The sequence below is a fragment of the Rhinopithecus roxellana genome, chromosome 10 (genome assembly GCF_007565055.1).
Source record: "Rhinopithecus roxellana isolate Shanxi Qingling chromosome 10, ASM756505v1, whole genome shotgun sequence".
Lineage (NCBI taxonomy): Eukaryota > Metazoa > Chordata > Mammalia > Primates > Cercopithecidae > Rhinopithecus > Rhinopithecus roxellana.
The window spans coordinates 44,875,070-44,893,724 of NC_044558.1; the positions used below are offsets into that span (position 1 = coordinate 44,875,070).

The 18,655-nt window shown below is 38.1% G+C and overlaps 1 protein-coding gene across 1 annotated transcript in view; it reads right to left on the reverse strand.

Annotated features, from left to right (window-relative positions):
* Nucleotides 1-420: 420 nt before the first annotated feature.
* Nucleotides 421-18,655, reverse strand: part of HMGA2 (high mobility group AT-hook 2) — a 127,180-nt gene continuing 108,945 nt past the window's right edge. The window contains exons 4-5 of the mRNA XM_010380032.2: nt 1,530-1,562; nt 421-588 (exon numbers count right to left, since the gene is read on the reverse strand). Of these exons, the coding sequence (XP_010378334.1) occupies nt 514-588; nt 1,530-1,562 (108 nt within the window). The 3' untranslated portion in view covers nt 421-513. The remainder of the gene's footprint in view (nt 589-1,529; nt 1,563-18,655) is intronic.

Sequence of the window (18,655 nt, forward strand, 5' to 3'; positions counted from 1 at the left end):
TATACATATAAATACATTTCTCAGGTGCAGTGACTGTTTTTCTTTGTTTGACTCATCTTCCCTATGACACTAAGCACAGGGACTGAATCAATATTAACAAATCACATAAGGTGATTAATCTGTAGTTCACAGCCTGTGGTGCAAATGTGAACTCTGCCTCATCCTTTGACTCAAATGCACAGAATTATCAATTTATTTTCTCTTGATTTTTGTACAGATAAAGGATGAGAGGCTAAATATATTTGGGTTCTCCTACTTAAAATGTCAAGTTTTTGTATATATATATATATAGATAGATAGATAGATAGATAGATATTAATATTGCTTAAAGACACACAAACACTGGGTCTTTTTAGCACCCCTCTCCCACTCTTAGTTTTTACGTATGGGAGCAGCAATGAGAATGACTTTTTTCATGGTAACTCTGTTTTTATTGCACTTAAAGCTCATGTGTAATTGTTTGAAGACACTTTCCCTGGATCCTTTCATATGTTTGGAAGTTTCAGTTCTCTTCTAAGTGGCATTTTTAGAGAATAGTAGATATATAAGATTGCCCGGGTGGTCCTTCCCAGGCAAGGCAACATTGACCTAAGAAAACAGGATGCAAGGTAGATTTGTAAAGACCGCTAGGGAAAAAGATTTCATGGATACTTAAAATTACACGAAAGAGTTCTACTTAATTTGATAGCTCATGACACTGCTTAACAACTTATTTTAGCAGGTTCAGCATGCCACCTAAATCTCCAATGACTATTTCCATCCAGAAAGGAAGATAACAGCAGGACATTCTTATACTTTAATAATGGCTCACATTATTAACAATCATGGTTAATTTATACTTCAGTTTTGTTTTCTTCAAGATATGCTTCCTCAATAAATACGGTTTTTTAATGTTTCTATGTATAGATTATAGTGAGGACAAGGTGGTCCAGGAATATGGGGCAAGAGACGTAGAGCCATTTCCCAATTTTGATGTTGCCAAAAACTTCACAGACTGGGATTCAGTTATTTAAATAAGATCTAAGAATGCATCAGTCTGCAAGTTAGTATAACTTAATTTGCAAGTATTCCAGCATTCTTTGGAGTGTTTTGGGATCATCAAATATTATGAAATGGTTCAATGAAGAAATATGTTTCCAGTCATGAATCATTAAATAGAAATCTGGTGTCAAGTCAACAGAATATAGACAGTAGGAAAGGGCAAAATTTGATGTTTAAGAATTGATAAAAGATAGAATAAGGTTAAATATTTGTTTTACATATGAGGCAATGAAATAAAATAGTTTTATTTTTAAAGTAATTTATATTTGCTTTGTACACTTAAGACCTTACATTTTGGGGGGTTTTAATGGTACGGTTGTTGACTATATATTCCTGACTTTGAAGGCTACAACACATTTTCAAGAATACTGCAAGATAATAATCAAAATTAAGAAAATGCGAAATAAGGTTTAGTTTGGGGACATTTTTCAGTACATATTTCACTTTTTATATTAATGGGGAGAAAAAAATTATTGACTATGTCTTACCTGAGCAGGCTTCTTCTGAACAACTTGTTGTGGCTAAGGAGGAAAAGAAAAAGATATATTTTAAAAGAAAATATACATTTTGGAAAAAATTAGATGTACATATTTTAAATATAGATACTTGTCTTCAAAGAAAACAGGAAAGTATAAAGTTCAACTGGTATATCCAAAGTTAAAAGTGTTTATACATGGCCAGGCGTGGTGGCTCACGCTTATAATCCCAGCACTTTGGGAGGCAGAGGTGGACGGATGGCTTGAACTCAGGAGTTCCAGACCAGGCTGGGCAACATGGTGAAACCCTGTCTCTACAAGCAGTACAAAAATTAACAGTGTGTGGTGGCATGCAATTGTAGTCCCAGCTACTCAGAGGCCTAAATGGAAGGATCACAGGAGCCAAGAAAGGTCAAGGCTGCAGTGAGCCGTGATCGTGCACTCCAGCCTGGGTGACGGAGCAACACCCTATCTCAAAAAAAAAGAAAACTGTTTATTCCTGATCTCTCTATATTAAGGAAACACAACATAGGTTATCTCAGTGAAAGCAATTCCCAGTTAAAATCTGGCATACATGCCAACTAGCTTGAAAGAAACAACTGTTTGATTCACTTTGTTTTTAGCCTATATGTCACAAAACTGAGGAGTGAAGGTACCTAATTTGTTAATATTTCATTTTTAAAAAACACCTTCATTGAGACAATTTACATGCCACACAATTCACTCATTTAAAGTATATTTTAGTATATTCAGAGGGCTGTGCAACCATCACCACAATCTGATTTAGAACACTTTCATCGCCTCTAAAAGAAATCTTGTACCCATTAGCGGTTACTCTTCACTAACCTCCACATCCCTAGCCACCTCCCACGCCTAAGTGACCATGAATCTACTTTCTGTCTCTACGAATTTACCTATCTTGACATTTCATGTAAGTAGAATCATACAATATATGGAGAGTATTTTGTGTCTGACTTCTTTCACTGGCCTAGGGTTTTCTAGGGTCATCCATGTGGTAGCATCAGCAGTTCATTCCTTTTTATGCTAAATAATATTCCCTTGTATGGATATACCACATTTTACCTATCCATTCATTAGTTGGTGGACATCTGGGGTGTTTCCATCTTTTGGATATTATGAACAATGCTACTATGAACATTTATATACACATTTTTGTGCGAACATGTTTTCATTCTTGGGTATATACCTGGGAGTGGAATCACTGGGTCATACTGTAATTCTTTGTTTCACTTTTTGAGGAGCTGCCAGACACCTTCCCAAAGCAGCTGCACCATTTTACAGTCTCACCAGCAATGAATCTGGAGTTCCAACTGCTCTGTATACATGCCAATGCTTGTTATTGCCTGTCTTTTTGCTTATAGACATCCAAATGGGTGTGAAGTTAAACATCATTGCTGTTTGATTTGAATTTCTCTTACAACTAATGATGTTGAGCATCTTTTCATGTGCTTATTGGCCATTTATATGTCTCCTGGGGAGAAATGTTTATTTAAATCCCTTGCCCATTTAAAAAAATTGCTATCTCTTCATAACGACGTTGTGAGTTCTTTTAATGTTTTACATTCAAGTCCCTTATGATTTGCAAATATTTTCTCCCATTCTGTGAGTTTATTCAGTTTCTTGATGGTATCGTAGGAAGAATATTGTGTTGCATCTATATCTATTGTATATGTAGAGCAAAACTCTCTCTTTTGAGTGAAACATCCGAGGGAATGTTTTTCTGCCTGCCTAACTTTCCAACAGAGTATTAGAAAATACTTGTTATTACTTTGGCGTTATAAAAGGTAGATTTGAAGCCAGAGCTTTTCGATGGATTATTTACTTCCAGTCCTCACTCTCATGTCTGAATACAGGCATGCATTATTCTATCTACACATCACTGAGATTTGTGAGTACACCTGAGGTACTCTGATGTGCATAGTGACACGCTTTCTTGCGCCAGTGAAAAATAAAATTGTTACAGTTCTCCCAAATAACAGCAGTTAGGATACCTTCACTATTCACTAGCCCCTGCTCATTCATTCTGAGAGCCCCTTCCTCTCAGAGTTCCTCTCAGTGGTACAGTGGTTTATTGCTGGTGCATTAAAAATTCCATATAAAAATCATCAGAACTTTTTTTTGTTTTTAGATGGACAGCATAAAAATAAAATAAATGGCAAGGTACTTTTGCTCAAAGGAAAAGACGTTCTTCCCTTTGACTTTAAACCACAGTAGAGATGAGATCATCACAAAAGCCCAAGTTTTGAGATGATATTTTCTCCAGGGGAAATCGAACCAAGAACAATGAGGACTTCTTGCCTCTTAGGACACACAAGCGTGGGCTATTAGAGGATTCATTTCCAAAGGGTCATTTGGAAGAAGACAGCACTCTTCTTCCTCCCCCTTTTCCCTGTCGATTACACCTGTACACATGTTTACTCCCAAACCGTTTCAAATCTACACACATTCGTGCAGGCTGACTGGTTCCTACTGCTCAGAAATCGCCCTCCTTTTTTGGCCGAGGCTCCTGCATTCATGTGACTCCTGCACACTGCAGCTCAATGAAATCCTCTGAAAGGGCTGCCAGCTCACCCAATTTTCCATGAATTAGCTCCTGACACTTCAATGAGGGGAAAGACAATGTCTGAATCTCTGCCAGCCCTGGCTCCCGGCCTAGTCCGTGTCACGGAACTTCTACCAGCTACCCTCAGACACAGCACTTCATACTTTTCAGACCACCAAACAAACAGACCCTTGAATACTTTCAATGTTGGTTGGGGTTATGGCTGCCAGGATGTTTTCCCAGCCTCTGGCACCCAATGGCTCCAGACTGTGCCGAGAAAGTTTTTGTTGTTGTTATTTTGTTTTGTTTTTATTTTTATGAATGGCTTTGGTAGAAAACGCAGACTGAAGCATAATACTACCACCATTCATAAAAAGGGGAAGGAAACAAACTGCTGTCTGGAAAGCTTTTTGGACGCCAAACAAACTGTAAGTCTCTTATCTTCCTTGAGGCATCTCTCGGCTCAGAACTAAGTGTTGATACTTAGAAACCAGTTGCTCCTCAGGGTTCTTGGCATTAAAAACACGACTGGCCACGGGATTTTTTATAAGACCTGAATAGTATCAACGATACATATTAGTCTTCTGTGCCGTTAACAGTAAATGTCCATGCACCTTAAAAAATGAGTAATATTTTGCACATGCATTTCCTATATAAAAGCTAAAATCCTTTATATTTTTAACATCTGCCCCTTTGTTACTGGGAGGGTCCAGGCCTTACTGTTTTCATTTTCTCACAGGGAAACCAAGGCCTAGGGAATTTAAACAATCTTCTGAGATCATTTTCTAAAACTAAAACAACTTGAGTCTACTGGTTCTCTTAATCCCTGATATAATGCTCTGAAGAAACCCAGTCTGTTCCTTGAAAAAAAAAAAGAAAAAAGAAAAAAGTCAAATCAATATCCAATCCAGGAGAAGCTGTACTTCCCCGGCTTTGATTTTCAACTCCAGATTGTTCAGCAAGTCCTAGTTCTGATTCCTCCAGGTTGCTGATGAAAAGTGAATCCCAGGGGACAAGAGTCAACCCTGCAAAGTCCAGCTGCCTCACCTCACCTGGAGATTCTTCCTTCATTATCAATTGTGGAGGGGATGAGTCCCTCTTAAAGGTGTGGACATCATAATGACCGTTCTAGTGAACACATAGCAAAGACTTTCAAGTTGTTTAGACGAATCTGATGATCCAATTCTAAGTGTAGACATAGGGAGTTTATATAACTTAGGCACTTTGTCAACTTGGCATGCAAACCCTTCAATGCACTGAGATTTTGAGTTCATGATGTTGAGACTATTGCACCTTTCAAAAAACTTGTAATGAAAATCCTCATTCCATGGTTGCATTTAAACTTCTAAAATACAATGGGGTGAAACAGAGCTTCCTCCCAGAACAAAACATCAATAGAAGCATTGACAAAATCACCAAAGGACTTTGAAGAAATGTTTTGGATTCATAGATGTTAAAATAAAACTGTGGTCGGATGCGGTGGCTCATGCCGGTAATCTCAGCACTTTGGGAGGATTGTTAGAGCTCACGAGTTTGAGACCAGCCTGGGTAACCTAACAAGACTTCACCTCTATTAAAAATAATTAGCCAGGTGTAGTGGTGCATGCCCTTACTCCCAGCTACTCAGGAGGCTGAGGTAGGAGGATTGCTTGAGCCTTGGAGGTTGAGGCTGCAGTGAGCTATGATCACACCATTGCACTCCTGCCTGGGTGACAGAGCAAGACTCTGTCTCTAAAGAAAAAAAAAATGGTGAGAACTCAAAGACCCCATCAGTTGAACGTATTATGTGAAGATTAAGAAGAGCTCTTTCTAACCACATGGATTTCAGTGAGTAGTGCTCTGTAGTCTAGCCCTTAGAATGGACTGGCTCAGCCACAATTGGAAGTATTATGCTTAAGCAAAGAAATAAATATCATTGTTAAAGTATATACAAATAGCTTAGGGTACAACATGCTAAGAAACTGTAGAGGATAAGCAAAAGGAAACATAGTTTCGGATTTCTGAGGTCGTACAGCAGACGAGCAGTTCTCCAAATGAAAGAAAAAAAGTTACTGAATTTTTAAAATCCACAGAGTATCTGGATTTTTAAGATTTTGTAGAAAGACACTTGTGTAGGAAATGGTCTGCCATTCCACCTATTTCAGAATAATTAAGAAGTTCCTCAGCCCTCCTAAGAATACAATCTACGGTTCCAGGAAGTCTAGGTATTTTAAAGCTGATACTCAGACAGCTAAGCCACTCCTTCTGGTAGGCATTGAAAGAAAATCCTTGCTAACAAAGGACCCAGACATTAGTAGTTCATTTTAGTACTAATCTAAACATTAAATAAAAAGAGGCTTGAATTGAGCTTACCAACTTAATTTTTAAAAAAAATTTAGGCACAGTGTATGGTAAAGCAAACATGATTATTATGCAAAGGGTCTTAAGTTGACCTTAGAAAGAAAGAAGCCCTTCTTATGGCTCTCTGTGCAGATGAGTCTCTGGCTTTAATGTAAGCAGCAGAATTTTAATATAATTAGATCCTTTGCTTCTTGCCAGCCAGTAGTAGGTGATTTTGCCCACTTTGTTTTGAAATCGTATGATTTTGTTTTAAAATCATACGACCGTTGTTCAACCAATAGGTACTTCTGTGCCCCTAGCATAATCTTTTTTCATGTAGATTGTTTTCCAGTCTCATAGCAATATAGTGTAAGACAGATCTAGCTATTTACTAAAAAAGGATGTAAAAACCCTAATTTCTATAAAAATTCCTCAGTGAGAGTTACATTTCGGGGGCCTTTCACACCTTATAAAATAACATCTCACAGGATCATCTGTTATTTAAAATTTTAAGTTAAATATGGTGTCATATTAAAAATGTTTATGCAAAAGATATTTGATTTTAAACTTCCAAAAGAGTCCTTTAGATGTAAGCCAGCTCATTGAACTAGTGAGGTTTATGATCATGTTTGTATCCACACAAGTGTAGCCAGTTTTATCTGCCTGAACTGACAGATGAATATATCCCTACCATATAGACAACATTTCAATAAATACATAGACCTATTACTTAATCACTTCACTGCTTTCTAGACCAAATGGATTGGTTATTTATAGGAAAAATGTCCCAAAATATTGAATAAGTAGACACAGCTCAAATTCTAGACAAGTAGTCATCAAATCTCTCTGCAAACACTCCAAATGGCCATGAACCATCAAGGCCAGCAGCAGCCTTGACTTGTGTGGTCGGGGCATATTGATGGGAGTAGCTTTTGACTTGTGGTGTGAACAATATCCTTCTTCACCCTTTGTCCAAAGTTATTTAAAGGTTCAAAACACAACCTTTCTTTCTGTACAGAACATTCACCAAGATCCACTTTCATTTATGTGCTGCGAAATATGCTCTTATCCTCAAAAATTTCACACTGCTGTCCTGAATATATTTTCTTTGAATCTGATGTTTACCTGGCTGAAGGAGGATGACCATTATCAAGAATTTGTCTTTCATGAAATTATGTAATCGACATGTTTGTTCATGTCCCTCCGGATTTACAGTTTTAAAACTTCAATATTCCAGAATGTCAAGATTTGCGTTTGGGTTACTTTTCAAACAATGAACTTCAGGCTTTGGAGGCTTTGAACCACTTTTTTTTTTTTTTTTTTTTTTTTTTTTTTTTAAAGCATAAGAACCTCCCCCACACCTTTTATGTTAGATCTTATGTGGGAACCCTACAATAGAAAGCAAGCAAAATGGTATTTCTGAGACTCATTCACGTGGCCTCCACTCCAACCCATCTCTGCCCTCCCAGGATGCCCCTGAGGCCCCTCAATGGAAAACCAGAGCTCCAGGGGAGGTCAACTAAAAACAAATCTTAGGACTAGGCATCTTGGCACATGCTTTTAGTCCCAGCTACTTGGGAGACTGAGAAAAAGGACACTTGAGTCCAGAAGTTCGAGGCTGCAGCGTACTATGATCGTACCTGTGAGTAGTCACTGCATTCTAGTCTGGACAACAGAGCAAGACTCTGACTCTTAAAAAACAAAAATCTCTGATTTTTAGATGCAAATCCTCCTGCAGAACTGTATCACCAGGATAGGTGGAGGGAGAGCGTCTTCACAGCATTCACCCTGTGTGACTCGTACTATCAGGTTGAGCCACATGAACTGGCATTTTTGTAGGTCAAAACCAATCAATTATCAGCAATTTCATATGGTTTAATCCCATACAATCAAGGCAAGGTCTTTCTAATTCAGTAAGAGTAATTTTTGTGATGTGTCATTAAGCTGTATTAGCCAAGAGATTTTTGTACCTTCTGCATACCTTTTTTGTACCTTCTGAGATCCTGTACTCAATTTTCCTGCTCACTCCTCTCCAGCCTGGATCCTTCCCCTTACACTTACTTTACCAAAAGCTGCCAGATTGCAGTGAAAGGAGGGATTGGCCTATACCAGGCATGGTGTTCCAGTTTCTTGCTTATGCTGTGGTTCTTTCAGAGCACCAGGACTGTCTGTGGCCATCTGGCTAGATTTTCATAACCACTCCAAATCCACCTGAACTCTACCTCTTCACTGAAACTGAATGACTGAAATAATTTGTGCATAACACTTCTCTGTGGCTATCCAGGGAAGGTCTAGAATGAAAACTGTCACTTTGAATTAAATTTAAAATTAATGGTCAACTCAGGTATTGATCAGATATAGGGGAGTTCAGTTTGAGGTATTCTACAATAGTAAGTGATCAAAAAGTTTTAATGTACCTAAGGAATGTATTTTGATAATTAGATAGGAATATGGTATATCTAAAGCTTGAAGGATTTATTTCAGATCAAATGTTGATGCAACATTGTGAGGATGAGATTCAGCTATAGCTAGCTATACAAATCACACCTCTAAGCACCACTCTTCTGGGGTTGAAAGCTTTTCTCTTCCTGAGTTGGGAATGAACCTGCCTCCTAGTGATGGGAGGCTTTGGTAAAGAGGAGAAACCATCTACCAGGAGTAGCTAGTGAGAGTTTTTTTCTGAACCTAGAAAATGCCTAGATTAGGCCTTAACTTCCATTCCTTGTGCCTCCTGTGTGCATTTAGAGATGACTGTGCAATGTGTGTACACATGTAGCTACGGGTGGTTACAATTCAACAATAACATCTGGCCCTTATGGTGCAAAGGAGATTTTGTAGTTCTCTGTACAAAGTCTCCCAAGACGTGATAAATCTATGGGGGAGTTTTGGCAAAATCTCTGGAATTTCTGCTTGGTATTGTGGAAAAGGGGAAGTGTTCTTTATTTTCTATTCTCTTGGCTTTGCACTTAGACTTTAATGCAAAAGACAAAAGTAAGCATCATTTCAAAAGTATTTATTGGATTATTATAGCAAAGTGCCCTCACTGCTGCTGGCCTCGTTTCATCTGCTCAAGGATGAGAATAGCCACAAGCTGCTCTAGTTAGTGTTGATTAACATCAGACTGCGTATGTGTGGCAATGAGCCATAGCAGCTCTCATGAGAACAGATTGGGGGGCTGATACTTCGGAGTTTTTGCCTTCCCTCGGGTGCCTTTGAGACACCTTTGGAATGGAGTGAAAAGATCAATGGGAAGCCCTTTAAAAATCACAGTGTCATGATTAGTTTCAAAATGCATCCTTCTGGATTCTGACCTGATGAAGTGGTTCATTGGCTCATGAAGTACTAATTGATATTTGAACTATATGACAGACAGGAACTGGGTGTAGAAAACAAAGAAGAAATCTTTCAAGAAGCCTAGAGTCTAGGGGGGAGACAAATGAAAAGCAGATATTAGAGTACAATGTACAATTTTAGATTAATATTTTTTCCTACAATGTTTTCTTAAGTGTGGGGAGGCATGCTCATCAAATATGGAAAAGACAAATGTAGGAAAGAAGAGATGACTATTTTCTTTATAATAGGGAAAATAACAAAGTAGAGATAAGGTCACCGAAAAAAAATTCCAGAAGAAATTTGAAGACGAAGTAGAAGAAAAGTATCACTTTTTCCCTATCACAAAGAAATACAGTAAGAAAATTTCTTTGCCTTCACTTTGGAAAGTTAAAGATTACAATTAAGCTTAACAAATTAAAAAGCAAAAGATGTGGTTTGGTGATAGTGTTGTCAAACCATGGTTAGTGTCAAGGGGATACTCTGGTGTGCTCCCGAGTTATAGCAGTTTAATAGGCATTTTTGTCTTACGGGAGATGGTTGTGCTTTGAGGAACATAAAGCAGTCTGAAGTAAACAGTCACATACAGGTGGGGTAAAGGAATACACAGTCTCAGGAGTCGACTTTGCATCTCAATTTTTATGATTCTCTAAGATTTTAGGGGAAAAATCCACCCTTAGTCAAAAAGTGGAGTGAAAATTGTGAGATGAATGTTACTTCATAGAAAAGAATGAATGTTTCAGTCCTATTTCCTAATGCTACAAGTTTTCAAAACAGGAGCACTATGCATATATATACACATATATACACACACATATATATACATATATGTATTTTTAAGGCTCAAATTATTTATTCTATATGTATTTCTTTTTCTCTGTGTATGACCATTCACAAAGCTAGGTCACTTTGCATATGCACATGTGCTTAAGAGCCAGCACAGGAAAATGAATAAATATTTGAACTGCCATGCTGCTGGGTTTTCACAAATCAAACAAGTATGCATAGATGTTATAGCCTAAGTTCAAACTTTAGCTAATGTCAACTCCAGCCAAATGAAGACTAATTAGTGCTCAATATTAGATGAAAAGGAGGCATCTACGAAATAATGGAAATGAAATTAGATGCTATTGGAAATTATCAAGAATTGATATCCAAACTTGTTGTTAATACTCCAATCATGTTGGCAATATACTTGAAAGTCCCTTTAAGATATCCATCTTCTTGACATTTGGCCAATTATTCAGATAGTCATTATATTACATCAGATCAGGACTTGAACTAGATACACACAATTTGACATGGAACATGTATATCTTTTCTTGTACGCTTGCCCATAAGCTTATAGAAATAATATGATTTTTAAAACAGTTCTTATTGCTTTCGTTCTGACTAAAGAGATTTAGAATCAATACCCAGAAAATGTATTTGGTTCCAAGAACATTTGCCCAGTCTTAGACTAAACATTTGAAATGGTTTTACAAAATGATTTGACTATCAAGTATTTCCCAGCACCTATAGCAGTTACACATGGAAACTGAATTTTAAAAGCTGAATCATGATTTTAGGCATTTCTTTTCCTTAAGGAAAGAGTCAGTACATTCATTTGTAATCTCTTATGTTCTCAAGGACTACAAAGGGATAGTTTATGGGTTGAGTGCTCTATGATACTTAACTGAGTCATATCTCTCCTAGAATCCTAATTTAGCACTATTTTCTTGGCACTAGTTGAGGGCTGACTTTAGCAGTTGAGTTGTTTTCCTTGGAGGAAGCTTAATAGTCAATCCGAGAAATGTTAACTATTCCCGAACATTAGCTTATATCCTTAACGTTTTAAAACAGTTGTGAAGTGAGTTCTTTCTGCTACATGCTCACAATTCCACAGTGGCCCTGACACCCTGGCCTTTCCAGAGGATACCTTCTTCCTGGACCTTCCTTCACTGTCTTCTCTGGATTGATGACCTTTCCTCAGAAGCTGTAAATTAAAGTGTCTCCATTCCCTTTTTTAGACAATCAAATACTTCATTCGTCTTGTCTTCCAAATCTACTCCATCTCAAACCTAAGTGGAGCTTCAGGCAACTGTTTTGAACTACCTAACTCAGCTCAACTTCTCTAAAATGGATGATTCTGGGGTCAGCATTCTGTTAACTTAAAAACTGCTTATCTTTGTTTAGCATTGTATAGAATATTCCAGAAATGTCTCTCTGAACTCGGCTTCATGATCACATCCATGGAATCAAACATTCTTTCATTTCAAGATGAGCTGACATGAGTTTTCATTTTGTTGATATGGATCATATGATGATAATGACACATAGTTTGTATGTGTCATATGATTAATAGTGACACAGTTTGTAACGTGATTTAAAAGTGCACTGACTGATTTTAACCCTTACAACAACCATGTACAGATGTATTGCCATTCAGATTCATGCATGCAGAAGCTGAATCCAAAAGACAGTAACTGACTTGCAAAACATTCCAAGGCCATCATATAATGAAGCTATAACACCCACCGAGGTTGTATAGCTCCACATCTTTTTCCGTTTCCACTATTCTACACTGCCCCAGAAAAGAATTTTGGGCATTTATTCAGCATATTCCGTGCTTTATTTTTTTTTATGAAGAAAATCAGTGTTATATGCAACCATCCTCTTTTATCTATAAAAATAGCATCTGTTTTTGAAAACATAATAAAAATCTAGCTTTCTAGGACTATGATTTCATTAAGAAGAAAAATGATCAAATAGGGAGAAAAACTGCATTTTAATGTAACAATTTAAAAGATCTTAGTTCAAAAGAATGTTTCTAATATATTTAAAGGACAAATCAGCAGTAGAATACTATTTTTATAATAACAGCTTTGCTCTGAAAAAAGTTTTCTCATCAAAAAGTTCAAGATGTTTTAGAAATATAAAGAGCATCTTGTTTCTCACTAGATTTCTATAAAAGTAGAAATCCTATCCTGTTATTCTTATTTATAGCTATATCTATCTATCTATACTTTCTTTAATCCTTTTATTTCTATTATTCCTTTTGAAAACTGTAGAAAATAAATTCAGGTAAGGCTAAGAAGGCTAAAATATCCATGATAAATGTTAATGACTTATTTTTGTTTTTTTCTCTCTTGTTTATTACCTGCTATAATATTTGATTATGTTACAAATGTTAGCTATAAATTCTGTGGTATCTATGATATAGAAAATATACAGGCACAGTTCCCGTGTCTCTGGACTTTACAGTCTCATATATTATATGTCAATGTCTGTGACCAAAATATGAAGAAGAATAAAAATGCTCGTTCCCCATACAGATGCCATACGAGTCCTTCCCATAATGATGTAGGCCCATCTACACCATCACACCTCTCCCCTTCCCAACCACATGGCTTTCTACTCAAGAAATCTCCAAGTCTCTTGCCTTTAGTCCCTTGTCCAGTATAGTCTCTGTGTTCACTGGCTGGTGCTCCTGTGCCTGTGTTCTTTTCTTTAGAATGTTACCATCCATGACATTCTTTTTTACTCATGATCTATAAATACAGAGGAAGTCATTTAAAACACTTCATTTAAAGCTTGTGGCTGGGCGTGGTGGCTCACGCCTATAATCCCAACACTTTGGGAGGTGAAGGCAGGTGGATCACCTGAGGTCAGGCGTTTGAGACGAGCCTGGACAACATGGTGAAATCCCATCTCTACTAAAAGTACAAAAAGTAGCCAGGCGTGGTGGCAAGTGCCTGTATTCACAGCTGCTCAGGAGGCTGAGGCAAAAGAATAGCTTGACCCTGGGAAGCGGGGGTTGCAGTGAGCCGAGATCACGCCACTGTGCTCCAGCCTGGGTGATCCAGTGAGACTCGGTCTCAAAAAAAAATAAATAAAAATAAAAATTAAAAAAAACTTGTATGTTTGCATGTGTGTGTGTACATATAATATTTATACATATTTATATTAAGGCACATTACCAGTCAAAGCTACCGACACACCATTTCATGCTCCAGTCTCAGAGAAGCTGTGTTTACAAACATTGAGCAGACCATAACACCAATGGAAAATTTCAGGGAGAATCTTCCCAAAGCAGAGAAATTGGCCATCCACCTCACTCACTCAGTCCCTACCATGTTTCTAGTCTTCTGGAAGAAGTAAATATTAAAAAAAGGTTTCCAACTAATTTCTAAGGCCTCTCATTGCCTGGAAGAAGTCCTCCTCCTCTTCTAGCTCTTCTTCCTCAAGCGCTAAGTCATACCTTCCATATATCTCATAAAAGAGTGCTTGTTGGAAATGCCGATTCCTGGACATGACTCTTAGATTTGGGGGGCCCAGTGACTTGCTTGGGAAGATGAGGTGGGAGGATGGCTTGAACCTAGGAGTTCAAGGCCGGCATGGGCAACATGGCAAAATTCTATCTCTACATAAAAGTACAAATATTAGCTGGGTGTGATGGTACATGCCACCCATTTGATAGCAGTAATCTCAACTACTTGGGAGGCTGAGGTGGTAGGATCACCTGAGCCTGGGAACGTCAAGGCTGCCATGAGCTGTGATCATGCCACTGCACTCCAGCCTGGGTGACACAGTGAAACCCTGTCTCTAAATAAATTAATAATTAAAAAGAAACATTGTCATGGGAAAACAATGCTTACACACCCACAATTCTGTTAGCATGACAGAGTTACTTTTTTGGAGTTCCAAAAGTGGCTAGAAGAAAATGAGTACATTTTAAAAGACATATTAAATATGATTTGATCTCCCTATATATCCTGCAGATCAGTGTATATAAGGAAGTAATGGAAATCCAACCAATTTGTAAGACTGTAGATAATGAATTCTGACAAGTCTCAAATAGCCCACCAAAGAAAATTCTTACTGTATGCTTTTGGGTATAACAGTGAACCCCAACTCAAACTGATTTAATAATAAGGATATTATTTACTTAACATAACAAAAAGCCTGGAGATGATGCACGTTTAAAGTTGGTAAATTCAGTGGATCAAGAAACATCGGAGCTTCAGATTCTTTCTTTCTGCTCTGCCAGTTGACATTTATTCTTAGTCTGTTTCCTTCAGAATCACAAAATGGGTACAGTCATTTGCAGTGGCCATTCACAGTGGCACTTCCAGAAATGTCAATGTCCAGCAGAAGGAGAGAGTCTCTTCTGACAGTCCCTGCAGATTTCACCGTCCTTTTTAACAGGCCAGAGCTGCCTTGCGAGGGGAATGGGACCAGCATGACAACCATGGACAGATCAGATTTACCCCGGGTCCATGGAGAGGGTCACTTTCTGTGAACAAAGGAAGCTGGGGAATGGATAGAGAGTAGCAACCAGTTTGGCTTTGCACATTTTACTATTCTCTGTGCTGGTTTGTCTTTGAGGGTTGGTAAGAAGCACCCTCTTGACTCTGAAATCAGCTGCACAACATTTTTCTTTGCATTGTTTGTCCAGGGGTAGTGCATAAAGTTTTTGCCTTTGTCAAATTGTTTCTGAGGAGGCAGAAGAACAGCCCTCTTTGTAGAACGTACATGTTTCAGTTTTACAGTTATTATGGAGATGGTGTCAGTGGTTTTTGCTTTCCTGGTCTGTTTGGAATTTTCCTCTGGTAAATCCAGATTTGTGGACCAAAGGGTGTAGCTGTTCCTGACAGCTAGTTAATGAGTGTGCCATACTGCCTAAAGACCAGCTGTAACTCATTGGTCATGTCCAAAAGGAATTCCAGAGATGGGTAGTAAATAACTAACATGAGCTTCTGCCCACATTCTGGAAGCCGACTAAATGTCTACTGACTTTTAATGGGAGTCAACTGCAGTTCTGCTTGGTTAAGCTGAAGAAGAGCAGAACCTGGGGTTGTGCTTGGGGCCGTCTGCTGCCCAGTCATAACTATTCTCTTTGTTCCATGCCGCTCTTCCGGCTCCCTGTCAGTTCAGCAGGGGAGGATCCCACTCTAGGAACAAGTTGTCTATTGAAATGAGATGCTTGTCTCTCTGCAGATGCAGTGGTATTCAAGTCCTTGGCTCTAGATAATACACAGTTTGGTACGTCTGGGCTTATTGCCAGATGTGCAGGTATCTCTGATCTTGGGAAGAACTGTTGGTGGTAGTAGCTTTAAAAAAATTTTTTTTTTTTTAAATAAAGGAAGGATGTTTGTAAGGTGCTATCTTTGATTGTAGTTTCTCTTTCCAGAATATCGAAGTTACTTTGGAGTATTACAGGGGCAGCTTTTTGGCCTTGGGAAAAATTCTCCTCCAAATAACTCACTGGGCTTTGTAAGGGTTAGGAGGTGACATCTTGGTACCTGGTGAGTTCCATTCCCTTCATATACAGGGAAAGGAAGTTCAAGATAGTGGGGAAGAACAGGGCTTTGGGGCCAGAAAGACCTAAGAGATCAAGTATGAGACCAGGTATGCATAAGCTGTGTGACCTGGCAGAAACTTCAATTTCCTTAATTGTATAAAGTGGATTCCTCAGTGGGTTGCTGGGGTGATTAAATATGATGAATGCCACTAAAGTACATAGCACAATTGCTGGCTGTAAGAACTTAATAAGCATGATTTAATAGCACTAGGGAGGGTGGCAGTGATGGCAGTAGTAGTCACAGTAGCAGCAGTGGTCATGTAATCCTTATTGTTTATGGTCTGCAGTGTTCAGTATCAAAAAATGTGGTACCATTGTGATAAATGATTACAGGTCTCTCTGTATTATCAATGTAAAACCTACACTCTCTGATTTGCAAATTTGTCACTTAAGCCTTGCCGTTTCTGTGGCCTTTGGAATTCTAGTTTCAGCTGCACAGGAGTATATATGGCAACAAGAAGAGGATTTTTTATGTGCTTTGTTCACCTAATTTGTGCAGGACAATGGCAATTTCCTTTGTATTGTGTGACGCAGAGTTCATAGGCATACATTTCACAAAGATGTTATCTAGACTGATTTCCTTCATTCAGCTCTAGCCTGGCTATTTAAAGTACATGATTTGTGGATAGGGATATCCTCCCCCCACATTCTTGTAAGGCCAAAAAAAAAAAAAAAAAAAAAAAAAAAAATGAATGGAACAAAAGATTTACAGAGAGAGCAAAGAACACATGCATTCATAATATTAACAAGGAACCATTACTTAATAGTAAAAGGAAAACAGCTTAATAATAGTGGCTTGCAAACTACATCTGACCCACAGATTCCATTTGTGAATGGGTCCAGCCAGTGAACATTAAAGCTATATATATTAGACATGTATGAGAATTCCCTGCAGCTTTTTTTCACAATATTACTGTAACAGGACGCTGCATCAAGAATGCACTGCCTTAAGCACTTAACTGCTACCCTGCAAGACTTTACGGCTTAAAGTACTTCCCTTGTTCTCCTATCTTCAAAACACCCTGGGCTGCTGGGAAAGTGATCCAGACTTTAAAATGTACTATTGTCTGAGATTGTTTTTGAAAGGAACATATATTTTATAAAATGGAATTAATGACTACCAATTACATTTCAGGAAAAAAAAAAACTTCTTTTTCTTCAAAAGCTACCACTCTCTAAAAATAACTCTCAGCAAGTTACAAAATTAGACTTTCATGAAACGCAAACTTAATTTTTCCATGTTCAAAGTTATGTGTTGCTTACAAACTACCTTTAGTATGCTTAAGCTGTTAAAGAGTCAAGAGATGCACTTTTCTCCAAGATCATAACCGTAAGTATTCAAACTATGATGTCTGCATGTTTGTTATGCAAACAGAAAAAAAAGAAAAACCCAAAATCAAACAGACGTCCTTAGGCTATAACGAGCATGTATAACACACTGTAATTATGCAGATATTTCTGTCAAAGAAATGTCATTTACTCAACAAATTTTCAAATAGCTACTCTGTGCTTAGATGACTCATAGATTATTCTTGAGCAAATGTTAAGCAGCCATCTGATAGATCACATTCAACTATAAGTTCACTGTTTAACAAGTTATAATGGTGCTAATAATTGATAAAATTCCCCATATACATGTAAGCTTAGAATTAAGCTAATTTTTCAACCTATTGTTTTCAAATGGAACACAAAGCTAATATGGAAGAGCTTGAATGTTGGAACAATCCAATTTTCTTGACGCTTTCTCAACAGACACAACTATAGTATCTTCAGGATGCAAAGCCACACAGGCTCTGTCAGTTCTCTTCTACTGGGAGGCAAGAAAGCCTCCCTTTGAGCTGTGGTGACAGGGTTACATAAGAGAGTTTGGTTGCTCTTCAGTTCAGAAGCCATCACTGCCAGCACCTGCAACTTGCTGCTCTGCACTTTCTGCTCTGACCACTGGTGAGAGAAGTCACTCCTTCCTTCTCTTGCTCTTAAGATCCCTCTAAGTCCTGCAGGGTAACACCTGCTTGGCTGCCACAGAGGTGTCTGGGTCTCCTGGCGCCTTTATGGATACTCACCACTCATGCAGGGTCTTCAGGGAGAAGATGAAGAAATCAACAGCCAGCAGCAGGAAGAATGCCAGCCTCTAGGTTGAGTGATTTCATTCACAGTTCCTCAACCTATGTGCAAATCATTTTCAACTGAGGAACTTCTATTCATGTGAACAAATGAAAGCATCAGAACAAAAGTGCCTCAGTTCTGCTTGTCACAGACAGATGACAGTTGTGGGTGTACCAACAGCCTTTATAGAGAAAATGGAGGCATGATTTGGTAGAAAACATAGAGGCCAAGGCTCTCAGGAAGACAAATTTTGCATTCTCTGGTTATAGCCACAACGTATTAGATAGTAAAATCACAGGAATGTAGTTGCACAAGTGGGCTGGAGTGTAAAAGGAACCATTCTATAGCATGAATTCCAGTATTCTCCTAATGAAAAGCAAAAAGACCGAAGCATAAAAGTATGCTAATGTTGTTAGAGAATATGGTCATTGCTACACAACTGGAAAAAGTGAGCATGGGAAAATGTCATTGGATCCA